This window comes from Hemicordylus capensis, chromosome 7 (genome assembly GCF_027244095.1).
Source record: "Hemicordylus capensis ecotype Gifberg chromosome 7, rHemCap1.1.pri, whole genome shotgun sequence".
NCBI classification, from domain to species: Eukaryota; Metazoa; Chordata; class Lepidosauria; order Squamata; family Cordylidae; genus Hemicordylus; species Hemicordylus capensis.
Genome location: NC_069663.1, coordinates 14,837,657 through 14,855,819, shown reverse-complemented (window position 1 = coordinate 14,855,819; position 18,163 = coordinate 14,837,657). Strand labels below are relative to the sequence as shown.

Genomic DNA, 18,163 nt, shown 5'->3' with positions numbered 1-18,163 from the left:
GTGTGTGTGTGTGTGTACACACACATGCATGCATGCACATGCACACACACAATGCTTTTTGTTACCACTATTCAGTCTCATTTAAGATTTCTTTACTTCATGAGCTGAGCTTCAGTGAGGGGGGACCATTTTAAAATCTTGTCTCTGAGTCCACTCCAACCTTGCTACGCCCCCTGCCCTTGCTCCCCCCCCAACTCCAACCCTCTGCCCCCTCACTTTCATTAATATTTGTAATAATAAATTTTAATGTAATAATTAATGTGCTGATTAATTGGTGTCCCCTCACACCAAGTCATGGCTGGTTCTGGCTGGTTTGAGTGGTGTGCCCCGATCCACTAAAAGTGACCTAATGATCTACCAATAGATCCCAATCTTCTTTCTACCTTTTCCTGACCTAATTCATCCTTCTTTGGAAGTTCAGTTCACACTTAATCATACAATGAAGCATTTTAATAATATGGACAAAACCAGAGGTGGGAAGGGATGGGGAGATTAATCTAAACTGGCACATGGTAACGTGCAGCCATTGATTTTTGCTTCAAAAGACTTTATGCACTATGATCTGAATACAGATTTAATCCGGTCAATATTTATTATTATCCCCGCGCCTCGCACTATGAGTGCATTGATAAATGGACAGGAGGGCTGTCTAGATCAAAGCACTTTATGAATATTAATTGCACCATTCAATGCCTTGTGTGGCAAATCTTTTAATTATGATTGCCACTTAATGGAGGGAACCTAGACAAGGACACACAGTCAGAGGTGTGTGCCATGATCCAGCAAGGCTGAGCCAGGTGTGTAAGTGGGCTTACTATTGTCCAGCTAATGCAGATCCACAAGATCTGTGCCAATCACAAAATGCTCATCTGGGCCAGATGTTTCGTTTGATGCGGGTGGGAATGGATGTCTGCATCTAAGACAACCACTGTTAGGGGAAGAGAACTCGTCTTGTGGTAGCGGACATGAATTGCCCCCTTTGCTAAGCAGGGTCTGCCTTGGTTTGCATTTGGATGGAAGAATACATGTGAGCATGGTAAGATATTCCCTTTAGGGGATGAGGCTATAGCTCAGTGGTAGAGCATCTGCTTTGCATGCAGGAGGTCCCAGGTTCACGTCCTGACAATTCTAGGTAGGGCTGGGAGAGACCCCTGCATGAAATCTTGGAAAAGCTGCTGCATGTCAGTGCAGACAATGCTAAGATAGATTGACCAATGGTCTGACTCGGTACAAGACAGCTTCCTAGGTACTGGTTCCAATGTACTAGAGGAGAGCTGGTCTTGTGGTAGCAAGCATGAATTGTTCCTTTTGCTAAGCAGGATCCATGCTGGTTTATGTTTGAATGGGAGACTACATGTGTGAGCACTGTAAGTTCCCTTAGGGGATGGGGCCTCTCTGGGTAGAACAGGCCTGCTCAACTTAGGCCCCCCCAGCTGTTTTTGGACTACAACTCCCATAATCCCCAGCCACAGTGGCCAATAGCCAAGAGTTATCTGCAGGAGTGCTGAAGTTGACCAGCCCTGGGATAGAGCATCTGCATGCAGAAGGTTCCAAAGTTCCCTCCCTGGCAGCATCTCCAAGATAGGGCTGAGAGAGACTCCTGCCTGCAACCTTGGAGAAGCCGCTGCCAGTCTGTGCAGACCATACTGTGCTAGTTGGACCAAGGGTCTAACTCTGTAGAAGGCAGCTTCCTATCTTCTTGTGTACTAATAACTTTGATATAACCTGTTCTAACAATCAAATACATTTGAATGGATCAAATAAAAGGGTACTTTCCCCTCTGATCCACTTGCAAAGAACACCATCTCCCTACACGGACAGCTTTCCTTCTAAACCACAAGTTAACATTGTCGAGGATGCTTTTTAAAAATTCTTTTGCAGAAATTGAATGAGGACGGCGTGATCACTGCTAGCGCATGAGTTTCTAAAAAGGGGGCCTTTGTCACTGAAAGAAAACAAAATGCTTTGCACTAGAAAAGGGAATTTGTGTGCCGCCACAGCATGCAGGGAGGGAAATGCACAGAAATGGGGGCTGGGGTGTTTTTAACTAAAGAGTGTCATTATTTCTCTCCAGCTTCCTTTCAGAGCGACATTCCTGCTCAGGTGGGCTGGCAAGTCTCAGCACAGACCTCATTCCAGCTCTCTGCATATGTGCACCAGTCACTCCCAGGCAAACCTGAACAACACTGCCAAAGCATTAAAGCCCACAGCACCCCTCGGAGGCAGGTGAGGATGATCAGCATCTTTCAAAGAAATGAATTGTACGCCGAGGGACAGAACGGGCGTTTTTTTCTTCTCCAAAGCACTCTACTGCAATTTAGAAACCAACGTGTACTGGCCACATTTGCGAAGTGCGAAGCATGACAATTTGGCCATAAATGTCACAACGGGAGCTGCCGTGCCAGGTGCCGAGCATTCTTTGCAAAACCCATGCCGTGCCTCCAGGTGCCTAAATGGAAGCAGAACTCTTAAGGAAATACAGCTTCTCGGGGGTGAATGCAGAGGAATTGCCAATGCTGGTCCTTTCGCAGCTGGCAAAAAGCGAGGCAGGAGCAAAGACTGGGAGCATAAGAAGCTGCTTTTTACAGAGTCAGACCATGGGTCCCTCTAGCTCAGTAATGTCTGCACTGACTGGCAGCAGCGGCTCACCAGGTTTCAAGCAGGAATCTCTCCCAGCCCTACCTGGAGATGCTGCCAGGAATTGAACCTGGGACCTTCTGCATGCAAAGAGGTGCTCATCCACTGAGCTACAGCCCCATGCCCTAAGAGGAATATCTTAGAGCGCTGACATGTAGTCACCCATCCAAGTAGAAACCAAGGTGGACCCTGCTTAGCAAAGAGGACAATTCATGCCCGCTACCACAAGAGGTAGCAAGTATGACTTGTCCTGTTAGCTAAGCAGAGTCCACCCTGGTTGCATATGAATAAGAGACTAGAAGTGTGAGCACTGTCAGATATTCCCCTTAGGGGATGGAGCTGCTCTGGGAAGAGCATCTAGGTTCCAAGTTCCCTCCCTGGCTTCTCCAAGATCGGGCTGAGAGAGACTCCTGCTGAAACCTTGGAGGAGCCACTGCCAGTGTGTGTGGACAATATTGAGCTAGATGGACCAATGGTCTGACTCAGTATATGGCAGCTTTGTTCCTATGTTCCTAAGACCAGCTGTCCTGAATGTGTGGTCAGCTGACACACACACACACACCAGGGCCAATCCCTATCCATTAGGCATCAGCATGTACTCCTTAGTCTGAGCAACCTGTTTCTTTGGTGAGAGCATTGCTGGGCTAAGCTCCTATTTTCAAGGACTACTTGGACAGAACCGTTAGACTTACATAGGGACATAGGAAGCTGCCTGATACCCAGTCAGACCATTGGTCCGTCTTGCTCCGTACAGCAACTTCTCCAAGGTTTCAGGCAGGAGTCTTTCCCAGCCCTACCTGGAGATGCTGCCAGGGATTGAACCTGGGACCATCTGCATGCCAGCAGACGTTCTACCACTGAGCTATGGCCCCATCCCCAAAGGTGGCATATGTAGGTCTCCCATCCAGACACTGATAACACCAAAACCTGCTTAGCTTCAGAAAGACAGCTGATTTGTGTGCACCTAGATGAAGCCAGCTCAACTTCGCCCCACCCCTCCAGCTGTTCGACTCCAGAACAGCTGGAACTCCTCCAGCTACAGCGGCCAATAGCCAGGGATTGTGGGAGTTGTAGGCCAACATCTACAGGAGGGCCGAAGTTTGACACCCCATGCTCTGGGAAGATTCCCTGGGATACTAATACACCTCTTCACACCAATTTGTATTTGTTTTAATCACGGTAATGAACACATTTATAAATATATCTGATCCTCAGTGGTTGTTGATAATTGAAAGCTACGTCATCCTTCAATATTAATAAACTAATTTAGTTTTCTGGTTTCAGTCTTTCCCCTGATTTAGGGCCAAATACATCAGATGATTTAGGGCCAAGTACACCAGATGCTTCCTGCCCAGAGGTGGCACTGGAGTGAGAGTGGGGCAGCCCCCACATTGTGCCCCCCCCCGGTGATAGTTGATCCTCCCACAGTGAGTTGGCAGCAGAGCAAGCCATTGGCCTGGAGGGCATGGCCTCACTCTCACTCCAGGGACCACCTGGTAGATTTGGTCCCAGATCGACATTCCAGTCTAACACTTCATTGGCCGATCGTCACTATCAGAACTTGGGTATGAGAAGCATCCTTCCCAAGTTGAGAGCTGGGAGAAGAGCGGCTCTTGGGGTAGCAAGCACGAATCCTCCCCTTTGCTAAGCAGGATCCACCCTGGTTTGCATTTGAATGGGAGGCTACACATGTGAGTACTGAAAGATATTCCCCTTAGGGTCTTTGGGGATGAGGCCAGGCCCGTAGCCAGCTGGTGGCATGGTGTGTTCCTACCACACCAAAAAATTATCTTTCCTCCCCAGCCTCTATGACTGTTTTCACTGATCATTTTATAACCTGCCTCCTCTAACTTCTGCAACCCCCCACTCCCATTTTGAGGCTGGTTACAGGCCTGGATGGGGCCGCTCTGGGAAGAGCATCTGTATGCTTGCAGGCAGAAGATTCCAAGTTCCCTCCCTGGCAGCATCTCCACGATAGGGCTGAGAGAGACCCCTGCCTTCAGCCTTGGAGAAGCTGCTGTCAGTCTGTGTAGACAATACTGAGCTAGATGGATCAATGGTCTGACTCGCTAGAAGGCAGCTACCTATGTTTTAAGGGAGGAGAGCTGGTTTTGTGGTAGCAGGCATGACTTGTCCCCTTTGCTAAGCAGGGTCCTCCCTGATTTGCCTTTGAATGTGAGACTACACGTGTGAGCACTGTAAGTTATTCCCCTTACATGATGAGGTCACTCTGGGAAGGACATCGTGCAGGAGATCCCAAGTTCCCTCCCTGGCTGCATCTCCAGAATAGGGCTGAGAGAGACTCCTGCCTGCAACATTGGAGAAGCCGCTGCCAGTCTGTGTAGACAATACTGGACTAGATGGACCAATAGCCTGACTCAGTATATGGCAGCTTCCTATATTCCTATGTTCCAAGTTTGGGAGCTGTGTACAGTCCCATTTTCTGATCATGTGTGGGCTAGAAGCAAAATAGGAGACCGGGAGCTTGGTCATTCGCTAAACCCCAACTTAGGTAGGGCAGATTTTCTTTCTACCTCATTCCGAAACTGGGGACAGAATCTCCTTGGCTTCTCCTATCCAAGTTCTGATCGTGAGAAGGAGCCCCATAGCTAGCAAGGGTCTGAATTAAGATTTTAGAAGGAGCTTGACTCTCCTCTTATTATCTTATTTCAAAGGGCATACTGATTAATCTTACTCAAACACTCAGGATAGCTATTGTGGTCTCTTATTGGTCAACAGCCGCAATAAACTTTGGTTGATTGATTGATTGATTGATTGAGCTTATTGCCTCTCTGCACTTCTCCAAGCGGTGACTTTTTAAAACTTGAAAAATAGAAAGGAAGAAAGGGAGAAAAAGCCTGTAGGAAGAAAACGCAACATCCTAGTCTCTTTGTAGAGTTTCCAGGCAGCGCGAAACCTTCAGTCGAGGTCAGGAGAAGTGTGGAGGCACTGAGCAGGCGGGGAACTTATCTCCAGCGTGCAGAGGGAGCAGAGCGTTAGATCTCCGAGCCGTACTTGGCAAAGGCAGCAGCTGGATGGGAGCAAAACAAACTGGCGGCGCCCTCAGCAGCTCGCGCCACTGCAAGTAATTGTGTTCCTGTTGAATGCTGAACAGAACCAGAGGGATTTGGATTTACAATTCAAATTGTTAATTAACCTTTGGGAAGCTAATATAGAGCTCTCAAAATACATATTTACTTGTATGTATTTAACATACCAAACAGGTTGTTTTTCTGACCCGCTTCCGGATTTACATAGGTTTCCGTACAAATCAACATTTGCAGAAGGAACACTCCAGATCGCTTGTGCCATGGGAACGCTGGAAGACTGGATATTCCACTAGATAAGTCAGGCCAGCACATTGGACCATTGTCATCTTCAAAATATCATGGGGTTATTCAGCTCACACACACACACACACACACACACACACACACTCACCCCTCCCCCCGCCTTCAGAGCTGGTCTTGTGGTAGCAAACATTACTTGCCCCTTTGCTGAGCAGGGTCTGCCCTGGCTGCATATGTCAGTCTGGTTCAAGGGTTCCCAATAGGGCGTACTGGTATCCCAAGGGGTATTTGAAGGGCTCCCAGGGGGTACTAAGAGCCCTCCTGCCTCCCTACGCTGCAGCTGCGCTATTTGTTCCCAGCTGAGGATTACCATCTTGAAGCCGACGCATCCTCAGCAATGTGTCTAGTGCAGAAGGGGAGGGAGGGAAGTGAAGACCTTCCTCCTCTGCTTCTGATTGGCTGGCTATGTGCTGAAGCTCAGCATGCCCCTCCCCTCAGCCTGACAGACAGGCTTCTGAAAATTAGCACTGAGTATTCCCCTTGAAATTAATAGGACAATCACATCCTCAGCCAAGTGTCCTATGCAGACCGTGAGAGGGAGGGTGAAGACCTTCCTCCTCTGCTCCTGATTGGCTGGCTATGTGCTGAAGTTAAGAGTGCCCCTCCCCTAAGCCTTAACTAATAAAGGTGAAGTGTGCCATCAAGTCGGTGTCGACTACTGGCGACCACACAGCCCTGTGGTTTTTCTTTGGTAGAATACAGGAGGGGTTTACCATTGCCATCTCCAACGCAGTCTGAGATGATGCTTTTCAGCATCTTCCTATATCGCTGCTGTCTGATATAGGTGTTTCCCATACCAGTGGGAATTCGAACCAGCAACCTCATGCATGCTAGGCAAGTCATTTCCCCACTGTGCCATTAGGTGGCTCAGCCTATAGGCTCCAGAAAATTAGCACGAGTACTCCCATTGACATTACTAGGACAAGTAAACTTGTCCCATTAATTTCAATAAGACTGCTCAGGAGTAGCTTCATGTGGATGTGAGTCAGCAACCATAGTGGCCTGTGACCCTAACTGCAACACTTAAAATTGTGAGTTTATGTATATATGCATGTGTGTGTCCACGCACATACACACGCGCGCACACACACTACAGTTTTGAGACAGACTACTGGTTTACAACTAGTTCTGTCCAGGTTTGTGACAGAAAGGGTTTGCTTGTTTTAAAAAGTTGGGAAGTCCTCATCTGGTTGATAGTGGAGAAGGAAAGGGAAAAGAAAAAGAAGGGAGGATTGAACAGAATAACAGATGTTAGCCTGCTTGCAAAATCTGGATGTGATCTGAGAACAAACCATAAAACTAATTTGTAGCCATCTAGAGAAAAACCTTAAGATGGGTAGACAATTGAATGAAAAACAGCACTCAGAGTGTAATAATGGATCGTTATTAAACTAGAAAGACATACAAACTTGTGGGATTCAGGAGGAGCCATTCTCCTGCTGCTATTCTGCTTTTCATTAATGGTTTGAATGTGGGACAATATATGTTTCAACACAGTGAGGAATTTACAAAACTGGGAAAGGCTACAAATGCTTTAGGAGGCAAGCCAGATGTTTAAAAAGCTCAGGGCTAATGGAGAGCTAGCTGAAATGAACAATGAAATGAAATGTAACAAGAACAAACATAAACGGTGCCGTGATACATTTGCAATTCAATCCTTACCGTTTATTCAGAAGGAAGACTTGCAAAGTCCAATAGGACTCACCCCAACTTAATCAAAATAACATTCAAGCCACAATAGAACAAAACACTACAGTTTGGAAATGTAGTTTAAATGTAGTTTACCATAGTGTCTCCTGCTAACTGGGCAAAGAGGTTCTTTTAAAAAGTGGTGATTTTCTTTATTGAGCAGGGGGAGAGCAACTGGCCTTCTCCATCCCCAGCACAGCATCCCTCCAGTGGCTGCTACTGGGGTCTATCTTATGTTGCTTTTTTTTATTGTGAGTCCTTTGGGGACAGGGAGCCTCATTCATTCATTCATTTGTAAACCGCTTTGGGAACATTTGTTGAAAAGCGCTATATAAATATTCATCGTATTCATATTAGTATTTTGTTGTGAAACAGTCATAGACTGAAAATCCCAGTAACTGTGGACTGTCATGGACTGAGGGCCAAATCAGATGTGATGTTAAAAGGAATCACCATCAAGTTTGGATCTATTTTTCATTTCAAATAGTAGCCATGCAGGGCCCTGATCTGGACTAGGAGCATGATGCAGAGAGAGGGGATGTTTAACCTGCATCTTCCATGTTATTTTCTCAGCAAACATCCCCACTCCAAAGTTGCTATGGGCCACTAAAAGTGCCACTGAAACACTGGCAAGATGCTTTGCAGAAAAGAGGGCAGAATTAAAAAGTTGAACACCTCCTACCTCTGCACTACAATCCTGATCTGCATTGGCTCCGCATGCAGTCACTATTTTAATCCCCCCAAAAAGAAACCCCAAACTAGATGACACAAGCCCTTTTCACACATTATGTTCAGTCATTCATTCAATCTGTGTATAGTGTGCATACATATCTGAATGCACACACTTAAACATTATGTTCAACAGACGTACAGCAGTACACTTCCTATTTGTACCCTGCCTTTGAGGGGGCCCGTGCCCAGATACACTTTTTAAATAAACACATGTACAGTGATTCATACAAAACATCTGTATGCAGTACAATGTAATGTCTGAATCTATACTGCTGTTCACTAACATTGTCTATTCTGTTGTTCATTCAGGTATGAACTTATTGCTGGTACTTTAAAAATAAATATTTTAACTGCCACTGTCAGCTGCCTTGAGAGGATCTTATTCTAAGGAAGGAAGGATGGAATAAAGCCCTTTCTGAGAAAGAAAGAAAGAAAGAAAGAAAGAAAGAAAGAAAGAAAGAAAGAAAGAAAGAAAGAAAGATTTTAATGTCCATTTGTTTGCATTTCTCATGCTGCACATAACAAGCTTTGCCCCTTTTTTATATAACTGTTGTTTTTGTTGGAATGAGAACCCAGGCAGCATCAGCTCTCAGCTGTGACCATTGGGCAGGGTGGGTGGGTGTTAGGGTCATGGATAAAAGTGTTGGACTCCTCCCCTCTTTATTCTTCTAGTGTTAGTCTCCATTTTGTCTCTCCAGAGATGCGTGTTTGTTTTGGTCTCTCTCTTCAGCCATGAGCTACAGCTGAAATTAGGCTGCAGGCTTTTTCACATTCGTTTGTAACCTTTTCTTTAAATAAATCCTCGTAGTTCTTCAATCCTAAAGAACTGTCTCCAGACCTCTTGCTTTGCTGCTCTCTCACCCAACTGGCTTTGCTCTGCTGTTTGGGGACTAAACTGCCGTTCATAAGAACTGTCATTTTTATATCCAGGTTGTAAGCCACCTTTGGCGAAGAGCAGCGTTGCGGTTTTTTGTTTGAAACCCACAAATAAATTGACTGGGGTTCTTAAGCTTGGGTCCCCCAGATGTTGGACAACAACTCCAATCATCCCCTGCCACAATGGACTCCAGAAGGTGGGAGTTGTTGTCCAACAACATCTGGGGGACCCAAGCTTGAGAACCCCCCCAAGTAGACAAAATGATACTAGCAAGCCAGAAGTTGCTGCTGGTTCGAATCCCCGCTGGTATATTTCTCAGGACATGGGAAACATCTATATCAGCAGCAGCAATATAGGAAGGTGCTGAAATAATAATAATAATAATTCAATTTCTATACTGCCCTTCCAAAAATGGCTCAGGGCGGTTTACACAGAGAAATAACAAACAAATAAATAAGATGGCTCCCTGTCTCCAAAGGGCTCACATTCTAAAAAGAAACATAAGTCACACACCAGCAACAGTCACTGGAAGTACTGTGCTGGGGGTGGATAGGGCCATTTACTCTCCCCCTGCTAAATAAAGAGAATCACCATGGTAAAAGGTGCCTCTTTGCCCAGTTAGCAGGGGTAAGGCATCATCTCATACTGGGCGGGAAGAGGCAATGGTAAACCCCTCCTGTATTCTACCAAAGAAAACCACATGGCTCTGTGGTCGACAAAAGTCAACCCGGCCAACAGGACAGCAACCCTACTACCCAGCACCCACCCACTCCCACCCCAACCCTAATACGATGCTTTTGCAGAAGGACAGTGACAATAGGCTCTCCGCCCCTCCTTCCCCTGCAGGAAAAAGCGGCGCCCAATGGCGAAGGCGAACGGCTAAGTGGGCGTGGTCTCGAGGCGCTGGCGGCGGAGAGGCATGCGAGGCCGGGAGATTTCTCTGACGTCATCAGAGAGCGCGCTGGGATGGTTGCTATGACGGCGTGTACGGTCCGTCGTGTCTGGCCGGTTCGGGCTTTGGCGGGAGGCTGTTTCCGCGCGTTGTCAGCGGCCAGCCAGGCGCGGCCTCGAGGGCTGGTCTACGAGCAGCACGGGGAGCCGGCTCAGGTCCTACAGTAAGAAAGGGGAGGCTCTGGGCGGCCCTAGCGGGGTTGCTCCTCAGAACGGAGGCACTCCGATGTCTGTCCCGGCTGTCAGGCGGGCGAGGCTGCGCTGCAACAGGAGAAGCTTCCTGCCTATTCCTCCCCCGCTATTCGCTATGCAAGGGAGCTGCCCTGTTGCGCTTCGGCCTGTCGTGTACCTTTGCAGGGAGCAGGAAACCCCGGGATTTGGGGCGGGGCGAGCTTTGAAGGTGCGTTGGCAGAACCTATAGGGCTGCTGCAATGCCCTAAGCCAGGGCTGCAAGGCGTCGGCCCTACTGCAGAAGCTGGCTTAAAACTGCCCTCGGGAATGATGGGGAGTTGTGGTCTAATGACAATGAAGTCGTGCAGCTCTGCCCTAAACTGAAATATCCCCAGAGCTGGAGTTCTGCTCGCAAACAGGCTACTGTTCTGCTCGATCAACTCTTCTCTCACCTTCCCACCTACCCCCACATCAACTCTTCTCTCACCTTCCCACCTGCCTTCATGCAGTGCTCCAATTGTTGGCATGCCACCCTGCTTTAACAATTCGAGCACTGCATGAAGGCAAACCCTTGGTGGAAGCAGGGGGTAGGTGGGAAGGTGAGATAAGAGTTGATCGAGCAGAACAGTAGCCTGGTAAAGGTAAAGTGTGCTGTCAAGTTGATTGCAACTCCTGGTGCCCACAGAACCCTGTGGGTTTGGTTTTCTTTGGTAGACTACAGGAGGGGTTTACCATTGCCTCCTCCCGTGCAGTATGAGATGATGCCTTTCAGCATCTTCCTGTATCGCTGCTGCCCAGTATAGGTACCAGCGGGGTTTTGAACTGGCAACCTTATACTTGTTAGTCAAGCATTTCCCCACTGTGCCACTTAAGGTGGCTGGAAAACCCAAACTTTCACTCTGTGTTGTTTATGTGACTTGGAACCAGTGTTCCCTCTAATGGGTTCCCAGATGTTGTTGACTACAACTCCCAGCATCCCCAGCTGCAGTGGTCTCTGGCTGGGCATTATGGATGTTGTAGTCCACAACATCTGGGAATCCCTGTTAGAGGGAACACTGCTTGGAACTGGCCTGCATACTCTGATCTTGGTTGGAGGGGCGGTGGGTGCTCTGGCTTCTCTTCTAAAAAAAAAATCATGCTTCTTCTCTCCCCACATGATTTGGGATAGTTAAGGGAGCAAAGGAAGACTAGGCTGGTAGCTGCCTTCCTACAGTAGTTGCCCTGGCAGGGATACTTAAGAGTATAATTGCTATAGAGCTGGGACTGGGTGCCAGTGTGTCAACAAATAATGATTTATTGTCATCGTGCTATCTGTGTGCATGATTGCTCACAAACAGTTAAAGGAGAGGTCACTGCCCCAAAGGACTCACAATCTACTCATAGCCTCCAAAGGAAACAATAGAGGGAAATGGAAGCAGGGGTGTTATAAAAAGAATAGGTGAATTGTATATGGATGATGATGATGATGATAATGCTGCAATCAATGACACAAGGTGAAAAAGCATAAGGAGAACGTAATAGCTATTATAATCACAAATCCATCCACCAGGAGTGGATGATAAGATAAGCGAAGCCTCAATACAAACACACCTATGATATGTGAAAAACACTTGGGTATGTGTACTCAGAGAGAGTGAACAAGGGAGAGCCAGATGGATGAGTTCCTCAAGAGCGCCACCACTGCCCCTGAATCTGGGTTTAACTTAAGAAATTAAACCCGTGTTCGGTGGCTGCTGCTCTTGGCGAACTCTGCCACTCAGCATACTTTCCTTGTGTACACGTGCCTGAGTGTGGGAAGCAAAACAATGATGCTAGATAGGGGATGGAGGCAGCAATCAGTCTACCAACCAAGCTTGTTCATGCTGCTCCTCCCCCTTACACTTATGAAGCAGGCTGCAGCTACTGCTGGAAGAGCTATGTACAGCGGCAACTAAGCAAGCCCCCATGCTGCCTTTCCTGGGGTAGGGAGTTATTGAAGGCTTCAGCAGCTCCCCATCTTTCCATAAAGATGAGGATGACCCACCTTTCTGTGTTTACTCCCAGCTTCCCTGCACCAAAACTCAGACACACACACGCTCACCAGGCAACTTGGTTTTCCTACACAACTCTCCCACCCCACATGCACACACCTTCTTAAGGGGGAGAAGGGGGTGGGGAGGCACAACTGAGACAGAGTCTTTTGGCTTGCATCTTGAGTGATTCTCTCACAGCAGTTCAGTGCTTCTGAGCAGCAGCCAGGCAGCAGCCAGTTCCTCCTGTCATTCAGGGGCCCCATGCCACTGCACAGCTGAGTTGACTATGAATCCTCCACTGATCATAAACTGTATTGCCATGTTGGAAGGATGAAATTATCTGCTGCATCTCTGCTAACTGAGCAAAGAGGCACCTTTTTAAAGTGGTGCTTCTCTTCATTTAGCAGCAGGAGAGCAACCGGCCCTGTCTATCCCCAGCACAGCATCCCTCTGGTGGCTGATGCCTGTGTCTATCTTATGTTTCATTTTATATGTATGTAAACCTCTTTAGGAACTTTTGTTGAAAAGCAGAGTGTGTTTGTGTGTATTCCTCCACCATCGTATTTGTATTCTACTCTCTGCACTTCCGTCTCTCTCCCTGACTCGCCAAGCTAGTGTAAGCATTGAAGATCTATGAGGGAAATTCAGCCAGAAAATGAAGGAACTAGATTACAAGACACTTTCCCATCTCCCATATCATCAGTCCTTGCAGATGGAGTGTCAAAACTGTTAATGTAAAACAGGCTAGCCAGTATAGTGGCAAAGGGCAGAGATGAATTTTGTGAATTTTACTCTACACAAGCTCTGCCTCATTTGACAAGCGTAGGATGCTCTTTTATCAGCAGGAAAGTGTCCGGCAGTGTTGCAGATAGTAGGGCTAGGAGAAGCCTCTAGGAGACGTCCTGGAGCTGTGCACACTCCCAACATTTGATTGCATGTTAGATAAAAGCAAGGTTAGAGGCAGGGAGCTTGCTTATCAGTCAAGCACCAGCTGGGTAGGACGAGCACACCCTACTCAGCTTCCATCTCCTGCTTCAGAACAAAGACAGAAGAAAAGATCTTCCTCCCCAGCTGGGGCTTGACAGGGGAGCAAGCTCCCTGCTTCTGACCTTGCTTTTATTTAGCACATGATCAAGCATCAGGAGTGTAGACAGCTCCCAAACCAGTGTAGGAGCTTCTCCTACCATAATAATAATATTGAGAACAGCCCTAGTATTCATTAGGTTTTTATCCTGCTTCTGTACGAGTCTATATTCAAAGGAATTATTTCTATACTACTTTTCCAAAACAAAATTTTACCCAAAGTGTTTTACAAAAGTTACAGCATTTTAAAATATGGTCTCTGAAGTTGTGTTAAAGCCTCTTCCCAGCTCTCTGCTGTCCCTTCACCTGCAGTTCTGTGAGTGGCAGTCCCAAGTGCCCCAAGATATGGCAGTCCCGAGTGCCCCAGGCAGCACCAGACAAGTAAAAACGAAATTCAAAAGTAACCCAAATTCTCCAATTTACATGATAAAAGTATTTCTGAAAGCTCATCTTTCCAAGCTTACTTTTGCAGCTTTAGGTAACCCAAAGAACACAAATTGCTGACAGCTGAGCAGTGTTCCCTCTAAGGTGTGCACATGTGCGCACACTTACACAGTTTTTGGTGTCCGCTTAGGTAATTTTAGATCTCGCTCAGGTCCCACTCTGAATGCATGTGCATGCGCACTGCCTTGATACTGCCACCCAGAACAAAACTCATTCTGCACACAGATGAAAAAAATTAGAGAGAACACTGCAGCTGAGGAAAAAATGCAGAGTAGTTGTTAACCACTGGTCATCAGACTTCATGATAATCTATGCAGAATGTGTCACTGCAGTAAAAGAATTAGGACAACTTTCTGTAGCTCAGAGATCTTAAACTTGGTTCCTTGGAGGGCCAGGGAATCTTAACTTTATCATGGTGAATGTTCTTCAGTTCTTGTTGAGAGGTTGTCAGAATATTGAAATGGCAGCTGTAGAGATTGCATCCCTTTGGAAACTGGGTACAGACAGATTCTTCTGCTACCACATCTGAGAAGGTGATGCTTTTAACGTACCACATAAGGCTAAATCTTCCTGCAGATGTACTCTCAGTGATTATTTTTATGGCTCAAATCTTTATTTTGTCTCTTGGTTCCATATATAATATTAGCTGTCTACAAAAATCTTCCAGGTACCTAGACAAGTAATGTTTGTGTTAAGCAGGTCTGACGTTAAGTCTGCTTTGTCACATATAATACCTAGAAGAAGTGCCACTTTCCCCCCTTTCGCTTTGAAGGAAGGCAAGGATAATCAAGCCTACAAGCATAACTTTTTAGTTGGGATTAAAAAGTCAGTGTCCAACTAGCTATTGGATTTTAAATTATTTGAGCATAGTTGTAGTAAGATACAGAAATATGACCTTGAGAAGGACTCTTCATTTATTTTAAATACATGTGTTTGTGCCTAAGGTTGCAGAGTTGATTTGGGTAGCAAAGAAGGAGATGTAAGGTGTAAGTGAACACAAAGATGTGCAGTTCTGAATGTGAACTTCTGGTTTTTGCTCAGATTTCGGTTTCCAATTCAGATAGTTTTGAACCTCTGGTTTTGGTGCAACATTCTTTGACAGAAATTCTCAGTTATAGACATTTAGACTTACCAAAAACTTTAAAACTTTCTTTAGTTCTCTGGAATCAGGACTCTGCGAGATGTAACTATTTTTGAAAAGAAATCATGAGACAAGTGTAGTATGGTTAGCTTGCTTAGTGAGCAGTTTGAATTTGGTCTCACGCTGTCTGTTTATGAGGCTCAGTTCTACCACCCTAGGGACTTCTCTGCCTCTGCAGGGATTGTGGCCATTTGACCAGCCAAAAAAACTTGGTCAATGGACTGGCCAATTCTTGGAAGCATTAACTTACTGCAGAGAGCATTAATGTATTGCAGAGAGTTATACTAACTTCGAAATCTACTGTTTTCTACTAAGGATCCTGTCCCTCTTAAGTGCTCTGTGGAATACTATGCCAATAAACCGGGAGCCCCCACACCCTCCCCACAGCCAAGGCAATGGACTTTCAGACTTACTAACAAGCTTTTGGAACATAACCTGTTTGTAAGTTGAGGACTTCCTGCATATTGCTCTTATTTTATTTATTTATTTATTTATTTATTTATTTATTTAATGCATTTCTATACTAGTTAGTCTTCATCTTTGTAATCTCTCTTCTTCCCATCCTTGATCTGGGAGACTAGCACACACATACACGCATGAACCCAGTCTTGCCAAATGCACCTTGCAAAATGGTGTTGGCTGCCTCCTCAGCATTAAGCACTGTTCCCTCTAAGGTCCATGCGTGTGCACACCAACCCCCAGGCCCCCGCGCAGCAGTTTCTGGCGGATGTGCAGTCTCTGCTGCGCCTGCCACTGCCACCCAACTGTCAGGCATCTCTGCTAGAGTCTCCCCCACCCCACCCCGGCTGAAAAGTATTGTCCCGTTGCCCCCTCTCCCCGACCGGGTCGCCACCACGCCACCGCCACCTCCTCCCTCTGGCCAGGCCTCCTCCTCCTCCAGTTCCGGCGGCAGATCTGCAGACGGATGGAGGGAGGAGGTGACGGCTCCCCGCCCCAGCAGTCCAGAGAGACCAGAGTGGGGGCATGGGGGAGGAGTATGGGAGCTGTGCTCCCTCTAAGGTGTGTGCATGTGCACCTGCTCACCAGTTTTTGGATGTCCATTCAGTTAATTTTAGATCCCACTCAGGTTGAATCAGGAAGGCCTCAGTCTGAATGCACATGCGCACACACTGCCTTGATACTGCCACCCAGAACAAAACTTATTCTGCACACAGATTCATTCATTGATTCATTCAGTTTCTATACCGCCCTTCAAAAAATGGCTCAGGGCGGTTTACACAGAAAAATAATACATAAGTTGGATGGATCCCTGTCCCCAAAGGGTTCACAGTCTAAAAAGAAACATAAGCTAGACACCAGCAACAGTCACTGGAGGTACTGTGCGGGAGGTGGATAGGGCCAGTTGCTCTCCCCCTGCTAAATAAAAGAGAATCACCATGTTAAAAGGTGCCTCTTGACCAAGAGCAGGAGTTGAAAAAATGAAAAAAATTAGAACACTGGACTGGAGGCAGTGGCAGGTTTAAAAAAAAAAAAGGTAGAGGATGTTTGCATTTATTCTTAACTGGTGTGTGTGAGTGAGTGTTCTGTGCACACACTGCCTTGATACTGCCACCCAGGACATAACTCTTTCCGCTCATGTATTCTAAAAATCAGAAGGAACCCTGGTCCTAAGCCTGGCGCGACATGGAGATGCATAGTGTGGATATATTTGCATTTGAAAGCAAGAAACCTGTATTGTGAACATAATGTGTGCTGCACTAGAAATGCAGCCTTTCTCTCTCTATAAAGGCCACTCTGGACCTTTGCCATTGATCCTGCTTCTGTGCAATGTTCGTGTCTCTTCATGTGTAAGTAGAGATGATTTCAAACTTCTGCTCATGGTTTAGAACAAACAGATTTGCTGGAACAGTGGGAAATTATCACCAGGTGGTCATTCAGTTAGAGAAACCTGTGAGGCTTTGATGTTTGGCTGATATATAATTATGTTGGGCATGAAAGGGAAATAGGGTGTTCTCTAGATCATTGTTCAGTGGGCTGGTGTCCACTGAAGTTATCTCAGTCTTCTAAGTGGACTTGTGTGGAGGGAATTAAAACCTGTTAGGTTCTGGACTCCAGCCTCCCTTTCTAGCTCCTCCTGGTGTCTTTCCTTCCCCTCTGACAGCCTCTGGGCCTACGGCATGGATGCAGAGCATCCCAGTGCACTGACATTATATATTCATGCTGCGATTCCAGGATGATCAATTCATAATATACTAGTTTATTGCCTTTTCTGGTGCATTTGCTTCTCTTCAAAATGACTAGGTCTACTGGATCACCCTTCTGCTGCTGCTGAATATGATGCTCAGATTAACTGATGCTTGAAATTATGTCAGAGCACCAGTTAGCCTGAGCAGTCACACCACTGATTTGTATTTTTTCCATGTTAGGCAGCTTTCTTATGCTGAGTTGTATACATTGTTCCATCTAGCTCAGTATTGTCTACCCAGACTGGCAGTGGCTTCTCCAAGGTTTCGGGCAGGAGTCTTTCTCAGCCCTATCTGGAGATGCCAGAGACCAGCCCCAGAGCCGCCTTCAGGCAAGGCACATGCTCAGGAGCTACTGTAGGATTGAAGATGGCAGCCAGCCTCCAGCTGGGGAAGGATCACTCTTGCAAAGGTGGGGGCAAGCCTGACCAGCAGATGGAGCAGCCATAACTTATGGGACAAGCCTCATAGGAAGCCGCCATATACCGAGTCAGACCATTGGTCCGTCTAGCTCAGAATCATCTACACAGACTGGCAGCGGCTTCTCCAAGGTTGCAGGCAGGAATCTCTCTCAGCCCTATCTGGGAGATGCCAAAGAGAGGACTTGGGACCTTCTGCATGAGCAGCCCCATCCCCTAAGGGGAATAATCTTACAGTGTTCACGTCATATGTAGTCTCCCATTCAAATGTAAACCAGGGTGGACTCTGCTTACCACAGGGTAAGCATGACTTGCTATCATGCTTGCTATCACAAGACTAGCTCTCTACTTGGATGGATCCCCTTCTCCATATTGTGGCAGAATACCCAGCCTTATTGACTCTAAGGCTGGAACTTCTTGCAAGCTTCTTTTATAATTTCTGACCATTCATTT

The 18,163-nt window shown here is 46.6% G+C and overlaps 1 protein-coding gene across 2 annotated transcripts in view; it reads left to right on the top strand.

Moving 5' to 3' along the window:
* Positions 1–10,240: 10,240 nt before the first annotated feature.
* MECR (mitochondrial trans-2-enoyl-CoA reductase) overlaps positions 10,241–18,163 on the top strand; it is a 32,417-nt gene continuing 24,494 nt past the window's right edge. Inside the window, exon 1 of one of the 2 annotated variants that reach the window (XM_053267051.1) lies at positions 10,241–10,400. Coding sequence is in view for 1 of the 2 variants with exons in the window: in XM_053267049.1 (XP_053123024.1) it covers positions 10,252–10,400 (149 nt within the window). In the remaining variant the exon portion in view is untranslated. The remainder of the gene's footprint in view (positions 10,401–18,163) is intronic. The other variant, XM_053267049.1, reaches the window with a different exon arrangement.